This window comes from Teleopsis dalmanni, chromosome 2 (assembly GCF_002237135.1).
Source record: "Teleopsis dalmanni isolate 2A chromosome 2, ASM223713v2, whole genome shotgun sequence".
Taxonomy (NCBI): Eukaryota; Metazoa; Arthropoda; class Insecta; order Diptera; family Diopsidae; genus Teleopsis; species Teleopsis dalmanni.
This window is the reverse complement of record NC_051847.1, coordinates 209,404,967-209,424,417: the sequence shown is the minus strand read 5'-3', so window position 1 is coordinate 209,424,417 and position 19,451 is coordinate 209,404,967. Positions and strand designations below refer to the sequence as shown.

Sequence of the window (19,451 nt, the reverse complement as noted above, 5' to 3'; positions counted from 1 at the left end):
TGTATAAATAGATATATATACCAAAACATATATTATATATTATCTTTTTTTAATAGTATCTAAGCATACCTTTTTCTTTAGAGTTCATTTTCTAACTAAACTGATAGAGCTATACTGATACTATCAAATGAAGGACAATGTGTTCTTTGAGTTACTATTTAGCCAAAAGCTCAACATTTTCCTTTAAAATATTTAAGATTTAGAAGCGAACCATTGCATCATTAATGAAATGAATCTTTCCTACTATTGATCTTGACATATAGGCCTTAACTATTACATATTCATCTGCATGCTTAACTGTTGCTTTTTTGTTGACTTTATTAAATTCTTTGTTTGGCAGTCTACATAGTATCTAGCTTTTACTATCTAATTCATGCGGTTTAAATATACTCTTGTTAGTTAATACAAAAAGCGCTTTATTACAGTTTTATATAAATTTATTGTGATTACGTTACCCAGAACTCTATATGTTTTTATAAATATTCTTAACAAAGTTTTAACATAGTTATTCTATTTTTTGGAGTAAATGAATCACTTCTTTAAGTGTCATGAGCACTGCCTGCTTGAGTGTGTATGGTAAAGTGAAGGAGTTTTCTTCATAACTAATGTGAAGTCTATTTAGAAAAGCAATTACAGAGTAATATTTTCAAATACTCTAATCTGTTCATTCCAATTTTTGGACTAATGGAAAACTTCTTTCAAACAATATGAGCAGTGTGTGATTGTTTGAGTGCAGTGACGGGGTTTACATCGTGAATGATATAAAGTCTGTTATATGTTAATTGTAGTGTAAAATTTTTAATTACTTATTTTATTAAGTAAATAGTAATGTGGGTTGATTTATATATATCTTTATTTCAGTTTAAACAAAGATGGTAATTTATATTCTTAATTAGATATATTAAATTCTGTAGAACTGAGTAATATAAAAGCTTGTACCTTTTTTTCTATCGATATTTTTCTTTTCTAATTTCTTCTTGTAGATGGTACCAAAAAGATGATATTCGTTCAAAAGTCATCACTACAAACAAATAGAACTACCTTTAGTATAAGGTCTTCTACCAGAAAGTTACGGAAAATATGAAGTAATGTGGATACCAAAACCGAACCGTAGCAAATATTTAATAGCATAGTGAAAACTAGAAAAAGCTAGAAGACCTATAATCTAAATAATTAAAACAGAGCACATATAGCAGTTTTAGAAGAACAAAGCAGAATTTAGAGGCAATAATGACAGTCACATACACAGCGGAAGTAGCCACATGCCGCGGTTTCGGCTGTTTCTTGAAGTTGTTGTTAAGGTAAGTGAATTAAATATTAAGGACGTGTGCGAGTTAGGCTAAGTTGCGTTCTAAATGAGGGAAGTTGTGCCGATAATGTAGTCATGTGTCGATACATGTTGATAAATGGCTAAATGTATGCAGTGCAAAAAATCCCAAAAAATCTCCCATTTGGTTTAGTATCAACTTAACCTAACTCGCACACGTCTTAAATATTAAAAATCTCTATTACAAGCAATTGTTGTAGATAATTTTATCTTTATTGTTTTAAAATGTGATAATTCAAAATTATATTATATTTTTAATAATAAGATCAAGTACTCGTCTAAAGATGGGTTCTGAAATGAATGTTAGAAACAGTGTATATAAGTGTACTCTGTATCAATAAAATAATATATAAAAAACTATTTACACGTGTAAGATTGAATTTGTAATCGTTTCAATTAGTATTTTTATTTGTTATTTAGACAAAGTAAGAATTGAATTTTTAATTATTTCTTTCTAGAGCAGAAATAACAAATTCTCAATTGTGTCGTCAACTTGTCTATGCAAACAAGACAGAGCAAATAGAAAGTAAAATTACAATTATTAACTGCGATAACCAACAAAGTCAAGTACATTTTCACTTGATAAGAAATATGTTTGTTACATAATTTAGTTTGTTCGTACTCAAAGTACACAAGTACACACGAATACTTCAGGGAATTTGCTAACAAACTTATCAAGTTCAGTCCTCAATTTTGTTGTGTACAACAGCAAACAGTAAACAGTAAACATCACACTGATACTAATGTTTTTTCACAATAAAATACACCATCAAGAAAAGTATATTAGCATATGTCAATTATGTGTGTAACCAAATTTTGAATAGACTTAATTTGATGGAACATGATAATTTTAGATCATTAAACCCTTATTATTCGGAAACTGATAACAGGCTTTGTCGGTAGACAAGCAACTATTAACCCTTTATTAATCACATAACATATATTTATCTGCTAAATATGTATTAAACAAATAAATAATTTATTTTCTATTTGTTTGAGAAAATGAAAAATATATAAATTCAATAAAAATCACAATTTTAAATTGTATAAAATGTAATTGTTAATTTAATCAGTGTATATATTATCATATCATATAATAAACAAAGAATGCATTTCTCACCAGCTCGACCTGTAACAATAGAAAGTACTACCATGAAGACTTAAGTCCTAAATTAACAATGATTCTATAAAACTTCTATACATACACTGCCATTCAGCTGAATAGGTTCAACATGTCTTATATATATATATGAGTTTTTGTTAGAAAAGAGATAGATAGATAATATTTTTATTTCCTTGATTACACTTATAAGCAACTTTAAATTTTAAAGTTTCATTTTGAACATTAAATATATTACAAATGGCTATACCTACTTTTAATTTGATACTATGCAATACGGGTACACTCGATCTGAATTTGAATTTTAAACTTTCCAAAAGTATGTAATAAAAACAATTGATTATAAGTTCATTTTGTTTAAATGGTGCTACATCATAAACTTTTGGAGATTATTCCTCAGCTGATTATTATCAGTGTGTAAAGTAAACTAAATTAAGAGACTATAACTGGTGTGCCTTTAGAGAAGTGTCAAATGGAGATAAATAAGTTTTTACAATCTTACCTTTAAAAAATAAAAAATATAACTACTTTATTAATTGTTTTAAACAGAGTACATCTACTTTTTCTTTTTATCCAGTGTGAACTTTGGCCTACATCTATCCCGATCTTCGCTACTCTCTTCCAGCTCAGTACTCCAATCGTTCTTGCATTCCATATACATTCTTATCCCATCTTGTTCTTGGTCTAGCTCTGTGCCTGGTTATCATCGGCTTTACGTTATATGTGCTACTCGGCTTTCTCTCCGGTCCCATTCTTGCAACATGGGCAGCCCATTGTAGCCTTTGTGACTTAATGTATTTCATTAAATTTTCGGTTTTTAGTAGCTCTTTAATTTCATTGTTTGTTTAGCTTTGAAAAGTTTTTGGAATCAATTTGGATTGGTCCGTAGATTTAGCAAACTATTTTTCTTTCGAATATTCTTAAAGTTTCTTCGTCCGTCTTCATCATTGTCCGTATTTCTGAGCCATATTTAGCTACCGGTCTTATTACTGTCTTACACAGAGTACTTAGAGTTTGAAATTAGAGTTTAAAATATTGCAAACTAAATGCATTCTCCGAATCTATAAATCCTAAAAATTATATACGTTCACCCGGTTTATAAAATATAATATAAATTACTTGCACATCCTTACTTGCACAGAATCCTAAAAGATCTTAAAGCTTCTCAGTTAAAGTTAAGTTAACATATTGAAGCATAATTTTTCTAATTTCCATTTTGAGCTCTGATCTTTGAATATTCATTTGCTTATTTTATATGCATTTAATTTTTGGTGGAAGGCTCTTTCATATAAGATCTTAAAGAATCTTCAAGAAGATTAAAGATAAATTCTAATTATTTTTATACTAAATACATTTGTTATTTGATTTATAGTATAGTTCTGAATAAACAATGCGTTACTGTATACCTAGGTATATATAATTTTGAAATTTTAGTGGATATTTGCTTTGTAACGTGTTGGACATCTATATATGTATAAGTTATCTGCAGTTTAATATTATTTTTTATTCATAGGTTTAAACCATTATGTATGACGGTATTTTTGGCACTCTTTAACCTAGTGTAGCCACGAACGGGTTAAGCAATAAATCTTGATTCGGTATTGTCATACATAAATGTGTTAATTGTATTGCACTTGTGACTTTAATTATATACCAGGTCATATACTTTTTGAGATATTAGATTTAATCTAAAGAGCATGACTTTTTGACTGTTTAAATAAACGATTTAAAGTGAAAATAAGCTCTATTATCACAATTAAGTTTTAATTAATTAAAATAGACCAAATGATGCATTGTTTACTTACGACTAATATTGTATTAATCATCTTTGTTTTTAGTTCTTCAAGTAATTAAATAAAGATAAACGTTTGATATAGATAAAGGTGGTTCACAACAACAAGTTCTCAATATTCTTATGATTTAGCTTTAAAATAATTTAATTAAATATTCGGTGTAATCAAAAAAAAAAATTTCAAGCGATTTAGTTTATCCAAGTATAATTAGTTGTGACAGGTATTCTATTTATAATATCAATTCTGTAATATTTAGATTATTATTTCTAATACGAAACCCAATATTTTTATTTATGAAAGTTTTTTCTAAAAATATGCGCCTTATGACTTATCGCTAATATCGCTGTAGTTAGTTTCCATAGCATTTACTGCCAAATCTATTTATGTTTCATAATAGTTATATTTGTAATTATTTGTTGTCATTATACTAAGTACTGTAAAATTTCTTTATATAAATACAGTCAAACCTCTCTATAGCGAACCTCTCTATAACAAAACTCTCTATAGCGAATTCCTCTCTATAACGAAGTTTTTTGTAGGCACCAACGACTTCGTTATAGATAGGTTTGACTGTATATATATATTAATTATCATCTATAACATAATCTACAATATTAACCTACTTTCGTCCACAATTTATTATTGAAACCTGTCATAACAAAAAAGTAACATTCACTCGACTAATGACAACAATTATTGTTTTATCAGTATTTTCGGTAAGAACGTCGTATGATTAAAATGGATACAATTAAATTTGACGTAACTCTTTTAAATTTATATATTATAGATTATCTTTTAATGTGTTACGTTGCTGATATGAGACTATTGGAGTATTAATTAAATACTACTCAATTATCAGATATCAGTGACTGTGATTACCTGCCTCAAAATAATCGTGGAATAGTCGACATTAGCGTGAAAATAATTTGTTCACTTCGCGACAGATAGGTTTCTTATTGCTTTAAATAAAAATAGTTTATGACTATTATTTCCTATTTTTTTTAGATAATTTTTTAATTTAAAAAAACTGTACTCTCTATATTTAAATGAATTGATAATATGTTCACCCTGATTTTACCAGAAAATATATTCGCAAATTATATGAAAGTCCAGCTACGATTAATTTTAGATAAGCTTGCAATATAAATAATTCAGTATATCTCAATGATTTTGCTTTCATATAACACAAAGGTAATGTCGCGTGATATTGTTTATGTACCTGTAAAAAAAACTTTTTGAAATGCTTTTTTTATAAGATGATTTATACAATTATGTTCATAGATAATAGTTTATTATTATTATTATTATTATGTAATAGGCTATAAATGCAGACCGACCTAAAAGATCTATTGTGCGCCTAAAGGCGTAACTAAAAGATTTCTAAACTATTTATAAATCTCGTAATTGCAGTGGGATTAATTTTACCTATATTTATTTGGACTAAGATCCCGCTTTCAAGGTGGTTTACTACCTACAAGTATACATCTTGCCGCCACTGGACAGTTGCATAGGAATCACTTTCTACCGCAACTATATTCTTCATCTTGTTATTGAGTCTACAGTGTTCTGTAAGAAGTTCAGTGTTGATTTTAATATCGTTTCTGCTTAGGTTAAGAATAGGGTTAACTTTGATATAGATAATAGTTTAAGTTTAATTTCTATCTGAGTGGTATTTGTATTTATGTGGTAATTTGTAGACACCCTACGACTCCTTTTGTCTACGTTTTTATTCTACTTCAATTGAATAAAATGGTACTATATCCAAGTCTAGAATATAATTATTTTTTCTCGCCAGTAGTTGCTACCAGTATTCTAATTACAATCTTTCAAAAACACATTTACGTTTCCTAAAATGTGACTAATAAATATTTGTATCCAAGACTTGGGTAACAATTTTGGCTTTACAAAATATAGCGGATATCCGTATAAATATATATTAAGTTTGTAATTAAATATAATAGATGACAAGCGAGCAATGATCCATAAACAGCGCAATTAGATACCTCAATTTATTTTTCTCTTAAGATTTCATATTTAAATTACAAAATTTTTAAGGTGAGTTCTGCGAAATATTTTAGGTATGTGATAATTTCAAGTTCTGGGGAAAGGACTCGTTGTTCGCACTATTAGCTTACAACATAGGGGCACCACATAGAGGCTGTGCGAAAACTTGAATTTAAGACGATAAGAATTGCGCTGTCATTTACCAACACTATCCTTTTATTATATATATAATTTTGAATCTTAACAAAATATATACTTAATTTCTGTATATTATTTCATGATTTATCTTATTATTAATATTAATATATATTTTCTTTTGTAGGTGGCGTGGAAGCATATACAAATTAGTTTGGTTAGATCTCTTAGCGTTTCTTTTCCTTTACTATTTACTCAACGTTTCTTATAGATTTTTTCTTAATGACTCTCAAAAAGTGTAAGTATTGTCAGAAATATTAACAATAAAAATAAAAAATATATCACTCACTCTTTTCTCTTTTCTTCAGTTTCTTCGAATCCGTTGTGCAGTATTGCTATAATTATACAGATCTGATACCACTTTCTTTTGTGCTTGGTTTCTATGTCTCGATCGTTATGACTAGATGGTGGAATCAATACACTAGCATACCTTGGCCAGATCCAATAGCTGTGTTCGTAAGCTCAAATATACATGGCCAGGATGAACGAGGTCGTGTTATGCGACGTACAATAATGCGGTACGTTTGTCTCTGTTTAACAATGGTGTTAATAAATATATCACCTCGGGTAAAGAAACGTTTCCCAAAATTAAGTAATCTAGTAGACTCGGGTCTGCTAGTAGAAAATGAAAAAGAAATTATTGAATCAATGAATAAAGCATTTCCACGTCACTCCAAACATTGGTTGCCAATTGTATGGGCTGCCAGTATTATAACAAGAGCACGGAAAGAAGGTCGTATACGTGATGATTTCGCTGTAAAGACTATAATTGATGAACTGAATAAATTTCGTGGTCAGTGTGGTTTACTAATTTCGTATGACACTATAAGTGTACCACTTGTATATACGCAAGTCGTAACATTGGCAGTATATTCATATTTCCTTTGTTGTGTCATGGGTCAGCAATGGATTGAGGGCAAAGTAGCAGATTCTAGTAAATTCATCAATAAAATTGATTTGTATTTCCCGGTATTTACAACATTGCAATTTTTCTTCTATATGGGTTGGCTAAAAGTAGCAGAATCTCTAATAAATCCATTCGGAGAGGATGATGATGATTTTGAAGTAAACAAATGCAAACTATTTATACATTAATATAGAAGATAATTAATATGTTTTAAATTACTTTACAGGTTAATTGGATGGTAGATAGAAATTTACAAGTTTCATATCTGATTGTAGACGAAATGCATCATGAACATCCAGAACTTATAAAAGATCAGTATTGGGATGAAGTATTTCCAAATGAGCTACCATATACAGTGGCCTCAGAACGCTTTAGGGAAGAACATCCGGAGCCATCTACAGCTAAAATTGAAGTAACCAAGAATGGCGCACTACCCACTGTATTATCCAGTGTGCGAGTTGATGAAATGGTTGGTAAAGAGGTACCCAAAGATGGTATCACAGATACACAAACGCAAATGCAGACTGTTAATTACAAATTCCCTGAAAATGTTCAAGAAGAGGAGGTTAGAATCACAATATCCTGCATGATTTCAAAATTTTGCGTTGTATTAATTGAAACAGAAATTAAAGCTTCTCACTAATAATCCTAATAACTTTTTAACTTCTTTTATGTTTAATGGATTACTTTTAAAATTGGCAAAATAGACGGTGATTGGTTGGCACACTATAATATGGAAATCCTCTGCTAAATTCAAGCAATTGTTTGGCTGTTATTCGTATTATATATTTATGTAAAAATTTCAATAAGTTTGGTGTCCGGTAATATTAAGCTATATGTTTTTATAATTATGTGTAATAGACTTGTATCAGAGATATCAGTTAAATCTATATCTCTGCTTGTATCCTAACTTTACTATTCTTAATTTCAGTTTTCAATCGAATATAGTGCTTTTAATGTCAGACAATTTTAGTCAATATCTTTTAAAGATCTATTAACTATTAAATTTTTTTATTAATTTAATTAATATATTGATATATATTTCTAAATTTAAACTTTAGTAAGTTCTATGTAAAGTGATTTTTATAATACCAAAATCAAAGCTTAAAAAATCACAAAAATATAGGAAATAGATAGAATAATAGAATAAAAAACTTATGAAAGTTTTCTATAGTTTAGACACAAATCAGATATTCTTACTTTTGATTCTAAAATTATCTTCGATCCCTATCCAACAGTTGTTTTCTTCTATCTTCACAATTAAATTGCTTTGAATACTATTTACATGTAGAGCACTATTCTAGCTTTCTCTGTTAAGTTAGCTAGTCTTTTCAATTCATTACCTAACTACTTTACTACTTTCATAAAAATAAAGAGAGCTTGTATATAACATCACAATTACACTGCACCCATGCATTAGCGTTCCCTGTCTAATTGCACTAAAGAGCACCAATACTTTTGGCATTTTCTTACTATGCTTTAAAATGAAAAACTATATTCTAAATTTGCACGACAATATGCTTCAAACACTACTAACATATGACTTACATACATATTTTACAATATTTACAATATGTTAATAATATACACATACATTTGATTAATAGGCGGATGATGCTAGTGGTATACATTTCACTGCCGGTAACGGTAAAGTACGACCAGGTTCATCGCCCAGTTTGGTCAGTATAACTGGCACATTATCACGAGTTAACACGGTCGCTTCAGCACTCAAACGTTTCTTAAGTCGTGATGAAAATCGTACAGGTGCTGTAACACCAACAACTGATGACACACAGAAATATCGATTTCCTGGTAGTGCAAGCTCTGCTAGTTTGGTTCAAGCTAATAAACCTCCTGGTAGCATACGTATAACAGATCAAGTTATTGAGGAAGTTGATGAGCAAGCAACAATTACTTCACAACGAAATGCTGACACCATACGACCCAATGTACGTGATATTTTTGGTCAAGCTTCGACTTCAGCACGCAGTCAGCAACGTTCTGAGCCTATGGATATACCACAGCCAAGACCAACGTCTTACATGCGAACGCAATCACAATATGAACCAACTTTATTTCCACCAGGTGGTGTGGACGCTTTGTTAAGTACTTCAGCGCCTGTAGGAGAAAGTCCTCATTTAGTACAAACTGAACCTAACTCCCCTACTGGCGAGAGTACCAAGTCGTTATTTAACCGTTCCAATAAGGATCGTGGTAGTCGTGAAACAGGTAATATACCAATCAATTTTCTTTAAATTGCATTTAATTTTATTTCTTTGCAAAAAATAATGCTATGCATATACATTATTTTAATGATATATAATTTTTACTTATTAAAAAATGTGTGCATTTTTTTAAAACTCTAGAGCGTACCGACGGTCCACAGACTTTTAAATGGTATATAACCACGGGTAAAGTTCATGAAATGTACTTTCTATAATTGCAAAGTTTTTAACTTTAGAATTGGCATGAGTTGTGTTCCTAATGTAATCGCTATCGCTCTTATAAAGTTTGAGTCCCATATATATATAAAATATATATATATTTAGTTTGGATTATTATGTATTGTATATATAATACTTTTTAGCTATTTATATATGTAAAGTTTAAATACTAAACCTTACTAGCTAGTTAACTGCTAGAACTTTCTACAAATAAAAACTTAGTTATTGCTTTATCTAAGTGCTCTGGCTACTGACAACTGTTATTATAAATCATATAATAACATTTAATGTTTTAAATTATTTTAAGCTAATTTTTTATAAAGTAATTTATGGAAAAGTGTATGTTAAATATAGTAGAAGTATTTTACGTAGATTAATGTAATTTTTAAAAGTAATCATATATATATAATTCTATAGGATTTTTATAGTTGTAATTGATATAGTTTTATAGTTATAGTTTTATAGTTGATTTATTATTAAGGGAAGGGGTATTATGAATTAAAATTAAAATTTATTTCTTTAATATTTTCTTTATATAAGTCTTACAATTGTGCCATTACAAAACAATTCAGGATACTGAAGCCCCCGCTGAATCGAACTTTACAAACTTTACAGACATGACTTATGGGGGTGAATCTCTCTGAATGTAACTGATAATTCATATGTACATAAGTACATTGGTTATAAAATGCTGTTGTTGGCAATAAAAACAGCAGTCATATTGACGCAGTAATGAAACTTATTTTTAGTGATGAGAGATAATTTCTTGTAGGTTGGCTATTCTAGTAATGACAACAGCTAGTGTTGACAGATCATTTTCTGTTATAGAACATATGAAAAAATCGAAATGTAAATGCCACAACAAACTGATTGTGTTTGTTATAAGTGCTTTTCTACATTGCAGGTAATTCATATAATACGATTAAACTTTTATAAAAAAAAATATATGAGACAATTTTAAGATCTATAAGCCCTCTTCGAAGTAAATTTCTGGTTTTGAGCCGTGAGGTCAATAGTACACTGCGACTTATGAGATCTAATAAGAGTAAGAGTAAGAGTTTATTAATTTATCACTATTACAGATATGCTTTTATAACACAATGATCCTCATACAGAGTACATAAAATAGATAGATAGATTAATTAGATTATTTGAGACAATAACTATTAAGTTGTCTGTCTTTATGAGATCTAATATTCTTGCTATTTCTGGAGAAAGTCTCAATGTTTCATTATAATTGAAATAAAGTTCCCAATATATGAGTTCAGGGCAGGGTTTTGGATTAACCTAGTGCTCTACGATTCAAGAGGTTTTATAGGTGCCTGTACATTTTGAGGTAGTTTATAGTAAAGTGTATAGATTGTGCGAAATGAAAAGGATGAAAAACTTCTCATTAACCTAAACAGATTAACTACGATCTCAATTTTTATTATGAATTCATATATGCTTATCGTTACACATAAAGCTTTGTTCTATATAATGCTTTATATATAATAATAGGTCAACAACGTCGCACCCATCTCTTCACAAGAAGGATAATTAAATATATAATTTTTGATGTAATATCTAGATAACAAATAAGGGTGTATCAATTTCTTTATTTTGTGAACCAATGCTGTTTATAATAGAATTACAATAGTTTGACATTATAATCAGTAAAGTCTCAATGTTATAGATTTTATTATATATGGCATTTTTTAATATTTATTTAATAGTAAATAGATGGATATAAATGACATATTACACTTAATATAAATGAATGTAGATGTGAAGATGATATAAAATATTATCAAAATTCATATTTTAGTAGAAACAATATTAGTAGTATTGTAATAATTTTAAATGATTAAATAAATTTTATATAACTTCTTTATATATATATTGTCCCCAAGTATTTTGTACCGAATTTTTTTGTATTCTCAGTAAAGTTTGAATGGATTTTTAATTGTCTAATTAGTTATTCCAATTTTGCATGCTTGTTTTTATAACCTCACATAATTTTAAATTTAAAACTAGAAAACTAATCAATTTCCTCTTTATATTTTAGTTGGAGATATGGATGTTAAATCTGTTAATGATATAGTGTCGGCTGTCGAACAAGATGAGGGTGATGATTTTGAAAAATTGAAAGCTGCACGTGAAAAAGAACGTCTCGAAAGGCAAAAATTAAAATTGGCGCGTACTATAAGTACGGCGCCAGGAGTGGAAGGTACAACAGTTGTTGCAGCAACTATAATACCTGCGGCTGCTATTTCAAACACAACAATGCCTGCAGGAGTAGCGCCTGCCATGGTACCAACACTGGTATCTGTTCCTACCCTAACTAACATTGCCACCGTTGCAGATTTAACAGATGCAGCAACTAATACGACCTTAACTACTGCAACAGGATCTAGAGCAAAATTAACAGACGACAATGAAACACAAACTTAAGTAGTTATTTAATATTTTTCATTACACTTAAGTGTATGCAATAACTCTTCCTAATCGAACCCCGAATAAAAACTATTTTTATAATAAACTATATATTTTATATACTAAAAGAAATAAAAAAAAAACATTTTTTTAAAAACAGCAATTAATATTTTACGCACATTAAAGAGAAAAACAATAATTACTTGGTGCTTTAGTAGATTTATAAAAAAAATGCTCATATATACATGTATTTTTTATATATATTAAATAGAGGTCACAATATTTTATTTAAGTTTGTTTGTATGGAGTCCCCTTTTCTGCTTTGATTAGGGCATAAATTGGCAATAATGATGTAGATTTTATGTAACGGAAGTATTTATAATTATATTCATGCTTTTAAGAATTGAAAAATTACAAAATAATAGTTTTAAATATTTATATAGAGAATTGCCTCTCCAGCAATATTAGCTTAGATACTCGTAGTTTTAGTATGTTAAAATTATTTTCTAAATACTAAATTTTAGTAGTTTACACTCATTACACATGTAAGCTGTATAACACGAAAACAGTTTTATAATTTAAATTTTTGCTTTTATAAAATATAAATAAAATTAAGCATACTTTAGACAATATGTATATTTTAAAATAAATATTGAATATATAAAAATACAAATGAATTAATATATATATCTAAAATACGTATCAATTATACGTAATACGTTTACATATATGTATATATAAATCTTTGTACATTAAATATATATATATACAGTACTTCTCTCATAAACCAAACTTCAGGGGATCGGAAAAACAATTCGTTTTCAATAAAACGTATATAAAACATTTATTTATTGTTTGTACTTTTATATGCTACTATTTTTATTTATTTAATTCACTTTTAGTCAAACTATCGGTTTTTATGGGGCACAATAGATCGTCTAGGTCGCTATGCACGATCCCTTTTTAATAATAATCGGTTCGTATTAAGTGACTAATAATAAATAATAAATAAAATTTTAAAACATCCTGTTTAACTTGTTTCGGTTTGGCGAAAAGTTTGCTTTAAATAGGTTCATTTTAAGAAAAAGTACTGTATATATATTATATTTTTATGTATGCATTTTTATTATACATATATGCATACACACATTTAAAATATTAGCACACATATAACTATAATAATATATTTTAAAACTTGAAATAACGTAATGTAATATATACATTTTAGCTTTGATGTTAATTAAACATAAATAAATAACGTTTTGTGAAATTATAACAAATTTGTATTATATTATAATAATATGTAAAATAATTTTAAATTAAAAATTTTTGTATTATTAAAATAATTTATAACGTTAATTATCGGTTTATGGGTCTTATGTATATAGAAAAATTCGTGTATAAAAATTTACTATTTTTACTAAAAACCATTATATTTTTTATATAAAAACTCTAAATAAGTTATTAATTATTAAAATCACTTAATTAAATATTATTAATTATAAACAAAAATATTCATTAATTCCTTATAATTTTTAATATAAGCAAAATTATAGTAAATTGTTTGAATTAATTAGCGGATGATATTTTAATAAATTTGTTTATAATTATAATCTCTCATATGAATATATTTATAAAGAATATTATTTTAGTTTATTTTATTATAGTACAGCTTAAATAATTAAACAACATATTTTTGAATTTAATATTAAAATAAATAAATAACCTCAAAAGTTATTTTATGCTTTTTATTTTGAATTAGTAAAATATATTGGAGATTCTGATTTTTATCATACATTTTTAAATTATTTTTCAAACTTATGAGAGTATAATTAATTATACCCAGAATTTTAATCTACTTCTTCTTAGTGCCTTGTTCGTTTCAAACGTTAGCTAATAGGTGATTCTACCAAACGATATTATCCTCCCGGAACCGCGCTTCACTTCTATTCTATCTTCTATGATCAATTTAATTGGATCGTACTGCTTTGAATATCCTAGAATATGAGAAAAGTATTTTTTTAGTCGTTTTAAAATCCTCAGTATCTCTCTCTTATTTTATTAATACCTAAAAGTTCGACTTAACTTGTGTTATACTGAGTTCAATTATTTTTCCATTCGGTGGACCTCTTATTCTATAGCGGGCGACTTTTAACTGAGTCTTTCAGTAATATTTAAATAGGAAAATGCCAGGTGATAAACTAAAAACTTTTCTGAAAACATTGTGTCATTTATTGACGGTTACCGTACTCCGCAGTTAAATTGCCATTGGGTAAACATTTAACCGAAGTCCCATTCTATTACAATTTAAAAGATTTTGGTTTAGCAAAATTTCTACACACATGCGAAATAAAAATAATAAAAATGCCTGTCCATAATAAAATACATTCAGCAGCTCTATCTAATAGAATTCTACCTCCCATATCATCACTAGAAGTTTGATTGCCAATTATATTTCTGCGCAACATTCATCAACCCAAAGGATAAGTGTGCAACGAAACTAAACAAGTGTCAGGAAATTGATGGCAAATGTGATTAAAGCTACAATTCTAAATGAAAAACCGAAACAAGATATTGTTCTGATACCATCTCTTCCAATACCTCCCAAACACATGCCATTTTGTGAAGCGACTGCAGTATCCTGTGCGTCTTCAATTCCCAATGACCAAAAATATATCACACGGTCAATCCGTGATTTTGTTATTCCTAGTTTGCAACACAACAAAAAACTTAACTTTTTGCATACAACAAAATAACCCGGGTTATGGATTTACTAAATCGATAAATAAGCCACTTTATAAATTTTCAAATAAAATTATTTGGTTTCTGTAAATAGTAGCAACGCACACAGAATACTGCTAGTTTTATATGTATACATATATACATACATAAATTTCATATTCGAAAATCTTAAAACTGAAACAGAGTAAGCTAAGTTTAGTTACTCGGTAATAAATTAAATTTTATTTAATAATATTTATTTTAAAATTATTATATATAAAAACCGGCAAGTATATGTTTTGAATGCGTTTATAACAAACATCGAAATATCCACTTATAAGATTTTATTTAGAGTGTCTTATATACTTATCTAAATAAGTATGGATAAACAATTTGTCGAAGCAAATATAGAAGAACCACAAGAAATAGATGTTCCTCACGCCTCTGATAATATAAACAGCGAAAAAACCGGTATAACAATATTAACTAATAGAGAGCATAAGAAGACACCGAATTATATTGTACCACCTTATTTCATAACTCCTTTGATGTCCTACAATGAGGAACGCGAAAATAACCTTGTTTCTCTAAGGCGTAATCCCCCTCTAAGAGAACATTATAATACGTACTTGAGTTCCGTACGGCACGGTGATGCAAAATTTCAATTATATAGAGAAACAATACGGGAGTAAGTATCAATTTTAAAAACTTTATAACTATTTGCATATTGTATTTATTACTTTTGTTATTTAGTGATAATAAACCAAATCCTCGTAAGTATTCCTTGAACGGACAGTTTTACGATTCTATGAATAGACCATGCCCTGTTCCGTATTTGCCCAAAATTACAGAAAAGTTTCCGAGGATGAGTCCAAAAAAAAAATAAAGATGTGCAATATAATTCGAGGTGCTAAACATAAAAATATATATTTTGTTTGTATTTTTTATATACACTTTCATAAATGCTTTCATTATTTATTTTAATAAAAATTTATCAATACATTTTAGCCTTTACAATCATAGTTAAATTAATAAGAATTAAAACAGTTTTTGTAAACATTTCGTCTTATGATATTATCACAGTTTCGTTTTATAAATGATAATTTGAAAAACGTTTTATAATTGTTTACACAAACGATATAATTCTCACAGATTTCTGGAACACGGTGTTTTAATTAAGAACATCATTCTGACAGCGTTAAAAAATTATTTAAACATATGAAAAGCAGATATAAAACATAGACTTGTATTATAGGACACAATAATTATGAACAATTGGTTTGCGAAAAGGAATTTTCTATAGAACATTTTAAAAATATTGTAAAAAAACAAATATTCTTAAGAGTTAACTCTTTCATTTCATATAAAGTCACAAAAACTATAATAATAGTAGAACGGATGATGTCAAGATTATTCATTAATCAGCAGTTTGTCGAAAGCTCCTACTCTACTTGTGTTTCTGGTTGCACATGAAAACGATTTCCATACTCTGATCGTATGGATAAAGAAAAAAATTGTAGTGGAAAAATAAATAAAAGAGATATATATTTGGTCGTAATTTAGCATTAACCAATTTGAACAGAAACAGAACCGAATCTTCATAAATTGTTCAATGTCGCAACCTAAGATTGCATTTCTAAAACTACTCAGGTGATTATATCTTCTGAGACCGTATTCTTTCCTTCATTATTATTAAACTAAAACATTAAAGGTATTCACTCTGTCTTGCAATGCGCACGAAATACAAGAATGCTATACTAAAATTGCATCCATATGAGAAGCAAAAGATGTCAAAACACCTTTTTGTTTCATAATTGTTTCGTTACAATCCTGTATTTTATTGTTATTGCAAAGAGTTTTTACTTTCACTTAATCAACTTTATTTCTTATTATCAAAATACATCGGCCGAATATAAAGCGGCAGCATTAATTCATAAAGATTTATTTTGAAGAATAAAAAATTACCCACACAAGGCTGAAACTTGCAAAGTCTGTTGATGTTACCAAACAGTTATTTCCTCTATAAACAAAGTTACACAAAATATTTGAATATTCGTTATGTTTCACATTAGTCAAATAATACATCCACAGCAAGCGAAGTATGCAATCAGTGTTTGACAGCTGAGCAACAAGTTTTGAAGTGTCATAACAAAAGCCATTCATAAGCTATAATTATACAAAATAAATTTGTAAAATATTGTGTTTCATTTAAATAAAATAACATAAATATGGTAGTGTGATTTATACGTTGAACAGTTCATTTTTATATAATAAGCAGTCAGAAACTGTTTATTTGATTAAAAATTGGCATGCGTACATAGTTATTTTGCATGTAAAATAAAATAATTTGGAAAAGTATATAAAAATAATTGCACTAAATATTTGTTTATCGTAAGCGAAACAAGATTTTTTATGGAGAGTCAACTAGATAGTGAAAATTACTGGAATGTATCAACCAGAAAAGCATTTAGCTTTGATGACGATGATGCCAGTAATGGGTTTTACGGTACCTCAACGAGTTCTAACAAATGGAACCCTAGCAACATTCTGAGCGATGATATCTCCGAAGCAAGCTTCGATAATAGTACCGCCGCTACAAGCCTAAATTTATCTATTAAATCAGTTATTTCTGACGATGCATTGGAATTAATTTTGCAGGAGCAAACTTTAGATGATCGCCTCATAACAAAAGGTGTGAGCCCAGATGAAGAACTGAAATTATTGAGAAGGTTAGTAATAATGTGTATAATTAATATTGTTTCGATGTTCAAAACGCTTTTCATATAGACAAATTCAAACAACGCTTTTTAATCCATCACCGGAAACAACAGCTTCTAGACTGCTCTTGGGTAAAACAGTGCCGCTGGAGGTATTTAAGTCTATGCATGAAAAAGAAGAGTTATTAGATAATGTGTTAAGCAACGGTGGTGGTGATGCAGTAATTGGTGTAGTTTTATTTTTAAAGAAAACGCTGAATACGAAACATTTTCATGCAATCCTGCAACATCGACCGAAAGTGTTGCAGCAATATATCAGCTACCTTAAGCAAAGTAATCCAAAAGAAGCAGTTACTTTGTTAGAAACTTTCGGCAAACAACAAGAAGCTACATTACTAAAATTCAAAAGCGTTTACACATCCAATGAGCTGCAAGTACGGAAACAATATTTACAGCAGTTAGCACGGAACAACAGTGCTGGTTCCAACAGTTTATTTCAACAAATATTCCATGCTACGTTGAAGTTACTTGAACTAATAGAAAAAGAGCGTAATTCTCTAGACAATTTAGTGCATATGGACTCCACACCAGTTGAAGTGTTATACGCATGTTGCCAAAAATATAACAATTGGAAAGAACAAGATTTAATTTCTGTCCTGTCGCCTTTTCGCATTAGCGCAGAACAACAAATTTCCGCATCACAATTCGAGTGGACTGCTTTAAACGAACGTGCAATATCACAAGCTTATGGTGATTTAGAAAGTGTTTTTGAACGCCTACCCACATGGAATCCTATAAAACAAAAACAATTCCACATAAGCTTTCCCCTGGATGCAGCAATTGTACGTCTATTTGAATTGAAGGCACCTTCGAGTGTTTTATATTTATTTTTATCAAAAATAAGTAGCTCAACGGAAAAGCTGGAATTAGCACAACGTGTTAAGTGTACTAAAGCTGCTATTGATGCCATGATTGGGTTAAAGGATATAAACCAACTTACACAATTAAAAGATTCATTACCTGAACGTAGCGAGGAACAATTTTACTGTGATAGGGCAATAAAAAGCTTACAAACTAAACGCTGGTCAACTGACAATATTAAACTGAAACTTTAATCTTTTTAATAAGTGGCTGTCAATTCATATAGTAAATATATCAAGAAGTTTTTGTAAATATTACAATAGTGTATAAGTATTTAAATATTTTTAGTATGTGCGTAGCATAAGAACAAAAAATACAAAAATTTCTCATTACATTAAACTTTACTTGTTTTATATTTTGAAACACAGCAAAGCAAATTGATTTGTTTTCAGATTTTCTAAATTGAAAACAAAAAATATATCAATCTTTAACAAATAACATACGTTAAATAAAACTTTATATTTCGTTTCACATTTATAACTAAAGAAAAAATTAAATCTTTTTAAAATGTATAAACGATACATTGAGCCCGTTATGGAAACAGCACAAGAAATTGTTCTGCCTTCTACTGCAGATGTCTCTGACGAAAAATCGCAGCCTAAAAAAAAGGATGTGAGGGACTATCCTAACTATGTTATACCGCCTTATACTATCACTCCATTGATGTCATTCAACGATGATATTGTAAATATGCGTTTGTCCTTAAGACGTAATGCACTTCTCTCAGAACATTGGAATGCATACCTGTGTACAAAACCACCACCAACTGCACGTTTTCAGCTGTACAGAGAGATCCTAAATAAGTTAGTATTAAAATTTGTTAACATGTGTACTTATTATAATTACTATTTTTAGGAGCAGAAATCCCCTACCTCGTAGATTTTCGT

The 19,451-nt window shown here is 28.7% G+C and overlaps 4 protein-coding genes across 7 annotated transcripts in view; all 4 read left to right on the top strand.

The window, feature by feature from the left end:
* Positions 1-984: 984 nt before the first annotated feature.
* LOC119680496 (bestrophin-2-like) lies at positions 985-12,334 on the top strand. Of its 4 annotated transcripts, none has more exons than XM_038093325.1 (7): positions 985-1,301; positions 6,567-6,677; positions 6,748-7,504; positions 7,573-7,815; positions 8,954-9,575; positions 9,713-9,757; positions 11,838-12,334. In XM_038093325.1, exons 1-7 carry the CDS (start codon positions 1,231-1,233, stop codon positions 12,221-12,223), a joined length of 2,235 nt encoding a protein of 744 aa, XP_037949253.1. In that variant the 5' UTR covers positions 985-1,230; the 3' UTR covers positions 12,224-12,334. The 4 variants fall into 4 exon arrangements, with proteins under 4 accessions (XP_037949253.1, XP_037949251.1, XP_037949254.1 ...); XM_038093323.1 differs by having other exon boundaries at positions 7,573-7,911; XM_038093326.1 differs by lacking the exon at positions 9,713-9,757 and having other exon boundaries at positions 11,838-12,333.
* A 2,887-nt stretch (positions 12,335-15,221) lies between these two features.
* Positions 15,222-15,832, top strand: LOC119685939. The gene is made up of 2 exons (XM_038100353.1): positions 15,222-15,614; positions 15,680-15,832. Exons 1-2 carry the CDS (start codon positions 15,307-15,309, stop codon positions 15,810-15,812), a joined length of 441 nt encoding a protein of 146 aa, XP_037956281.1. The 5' UTR covers positions 15,222-15,306; the 3' UTR covers positions 15,813-15,832.
* Positions 15,833-17,279: 1,447 nt separating this feature from the next.
* LOC119684833 (vacuolar protein sorting-associated protein 16B-like) lies at positions 17,280-18,823 on the top strand. Its single transcript, XM_038098963.1, has 2 exons — positions 17,280-17,655; positions 17,714-18,823. Exons 1-2 carry the CDS (start codon positions 17,339-17,341, stop codon positions 18,756-18,758), a joined length of 1,362 nt encoding a protein of 453 aa, XP_037954891.1. The 5' UTR covers positions 17,280-17,338; the 3' UTR covers positions 18,759-18,823.
* A 192-nt stretch (positions 18,824-19,015) lies between these two features.
* Positions 19,016-19,451, top strand: part of LOC119676660 — a 627-nt gene continuing 191 nt past the window's right edge. The window contains exons 1-2 of the mRNA XM_038087910.1: positions 19,016-19,367; positions 19,420-19,449. Coding sequence (XP_037943838.1) covers positions 19,072-19,367; positions 19,420-19,449 — 326 coding nt within the window. The 5' untranslated portion in view covers positions 19,016-19,071. The remainder of the gene's footprint in view (positions 19,368-19,419; positions 19,450-19,451) is intronic.

Excerpts from the sequence above, each read along its gene's own strand:
- LOC119685939 (XM_038100353.1), top strand. The coding sequence starts at position 15,307 with ATGGATAAACAATTTGTCGAAGCAAATATAGAAGAACCACAAGAAATA. Across the intron at positions 15,615-15,679 it reads TATAGAGAAACAATACGGGA|TGATAATAAACCAAATCCTC; the intron begins GTAAGTATCAAT and ends TTTGTTATTTAG.
- LOC119680496 (XM_038093323.1), top strand. The coding sequence starts at position 1,231 with ATGACAGTCACATACACAGCGGAAGTAGCCACATGCCGCGGTTTCGGC. Across the intron at positions 1,302-6,566 it reads TTCTTGAAGTTGTTGTTAAG|GTGGCGTGGAAGCATATACA; the intron begins GTAAGTGAATTA and ends TTTCTTTTGTAG. Across the intron at positions 9,576-9,712 it reads TCGTGGTAGTCGTGAAACAG|AGCGTACCGACGGTCCACAG; the intron begins GTAATATACCAA and ends TTAAAACTCTAG.
- LOC119684833 (XM_038098963.1), top strand. The coding sequence starts at position 17,339 with ATGGAGAGTCAACTAGATAGTGAAAATTACTGGAATGTATCAACCAGA. Across the intron at positions 17,656-17,713 it reads GAACTGAAATTATTGAGAAG|ACAAATTCAAACAACGCTTT; the intron begins GTTAGTAATAAT and ends CTTTTCATATAG.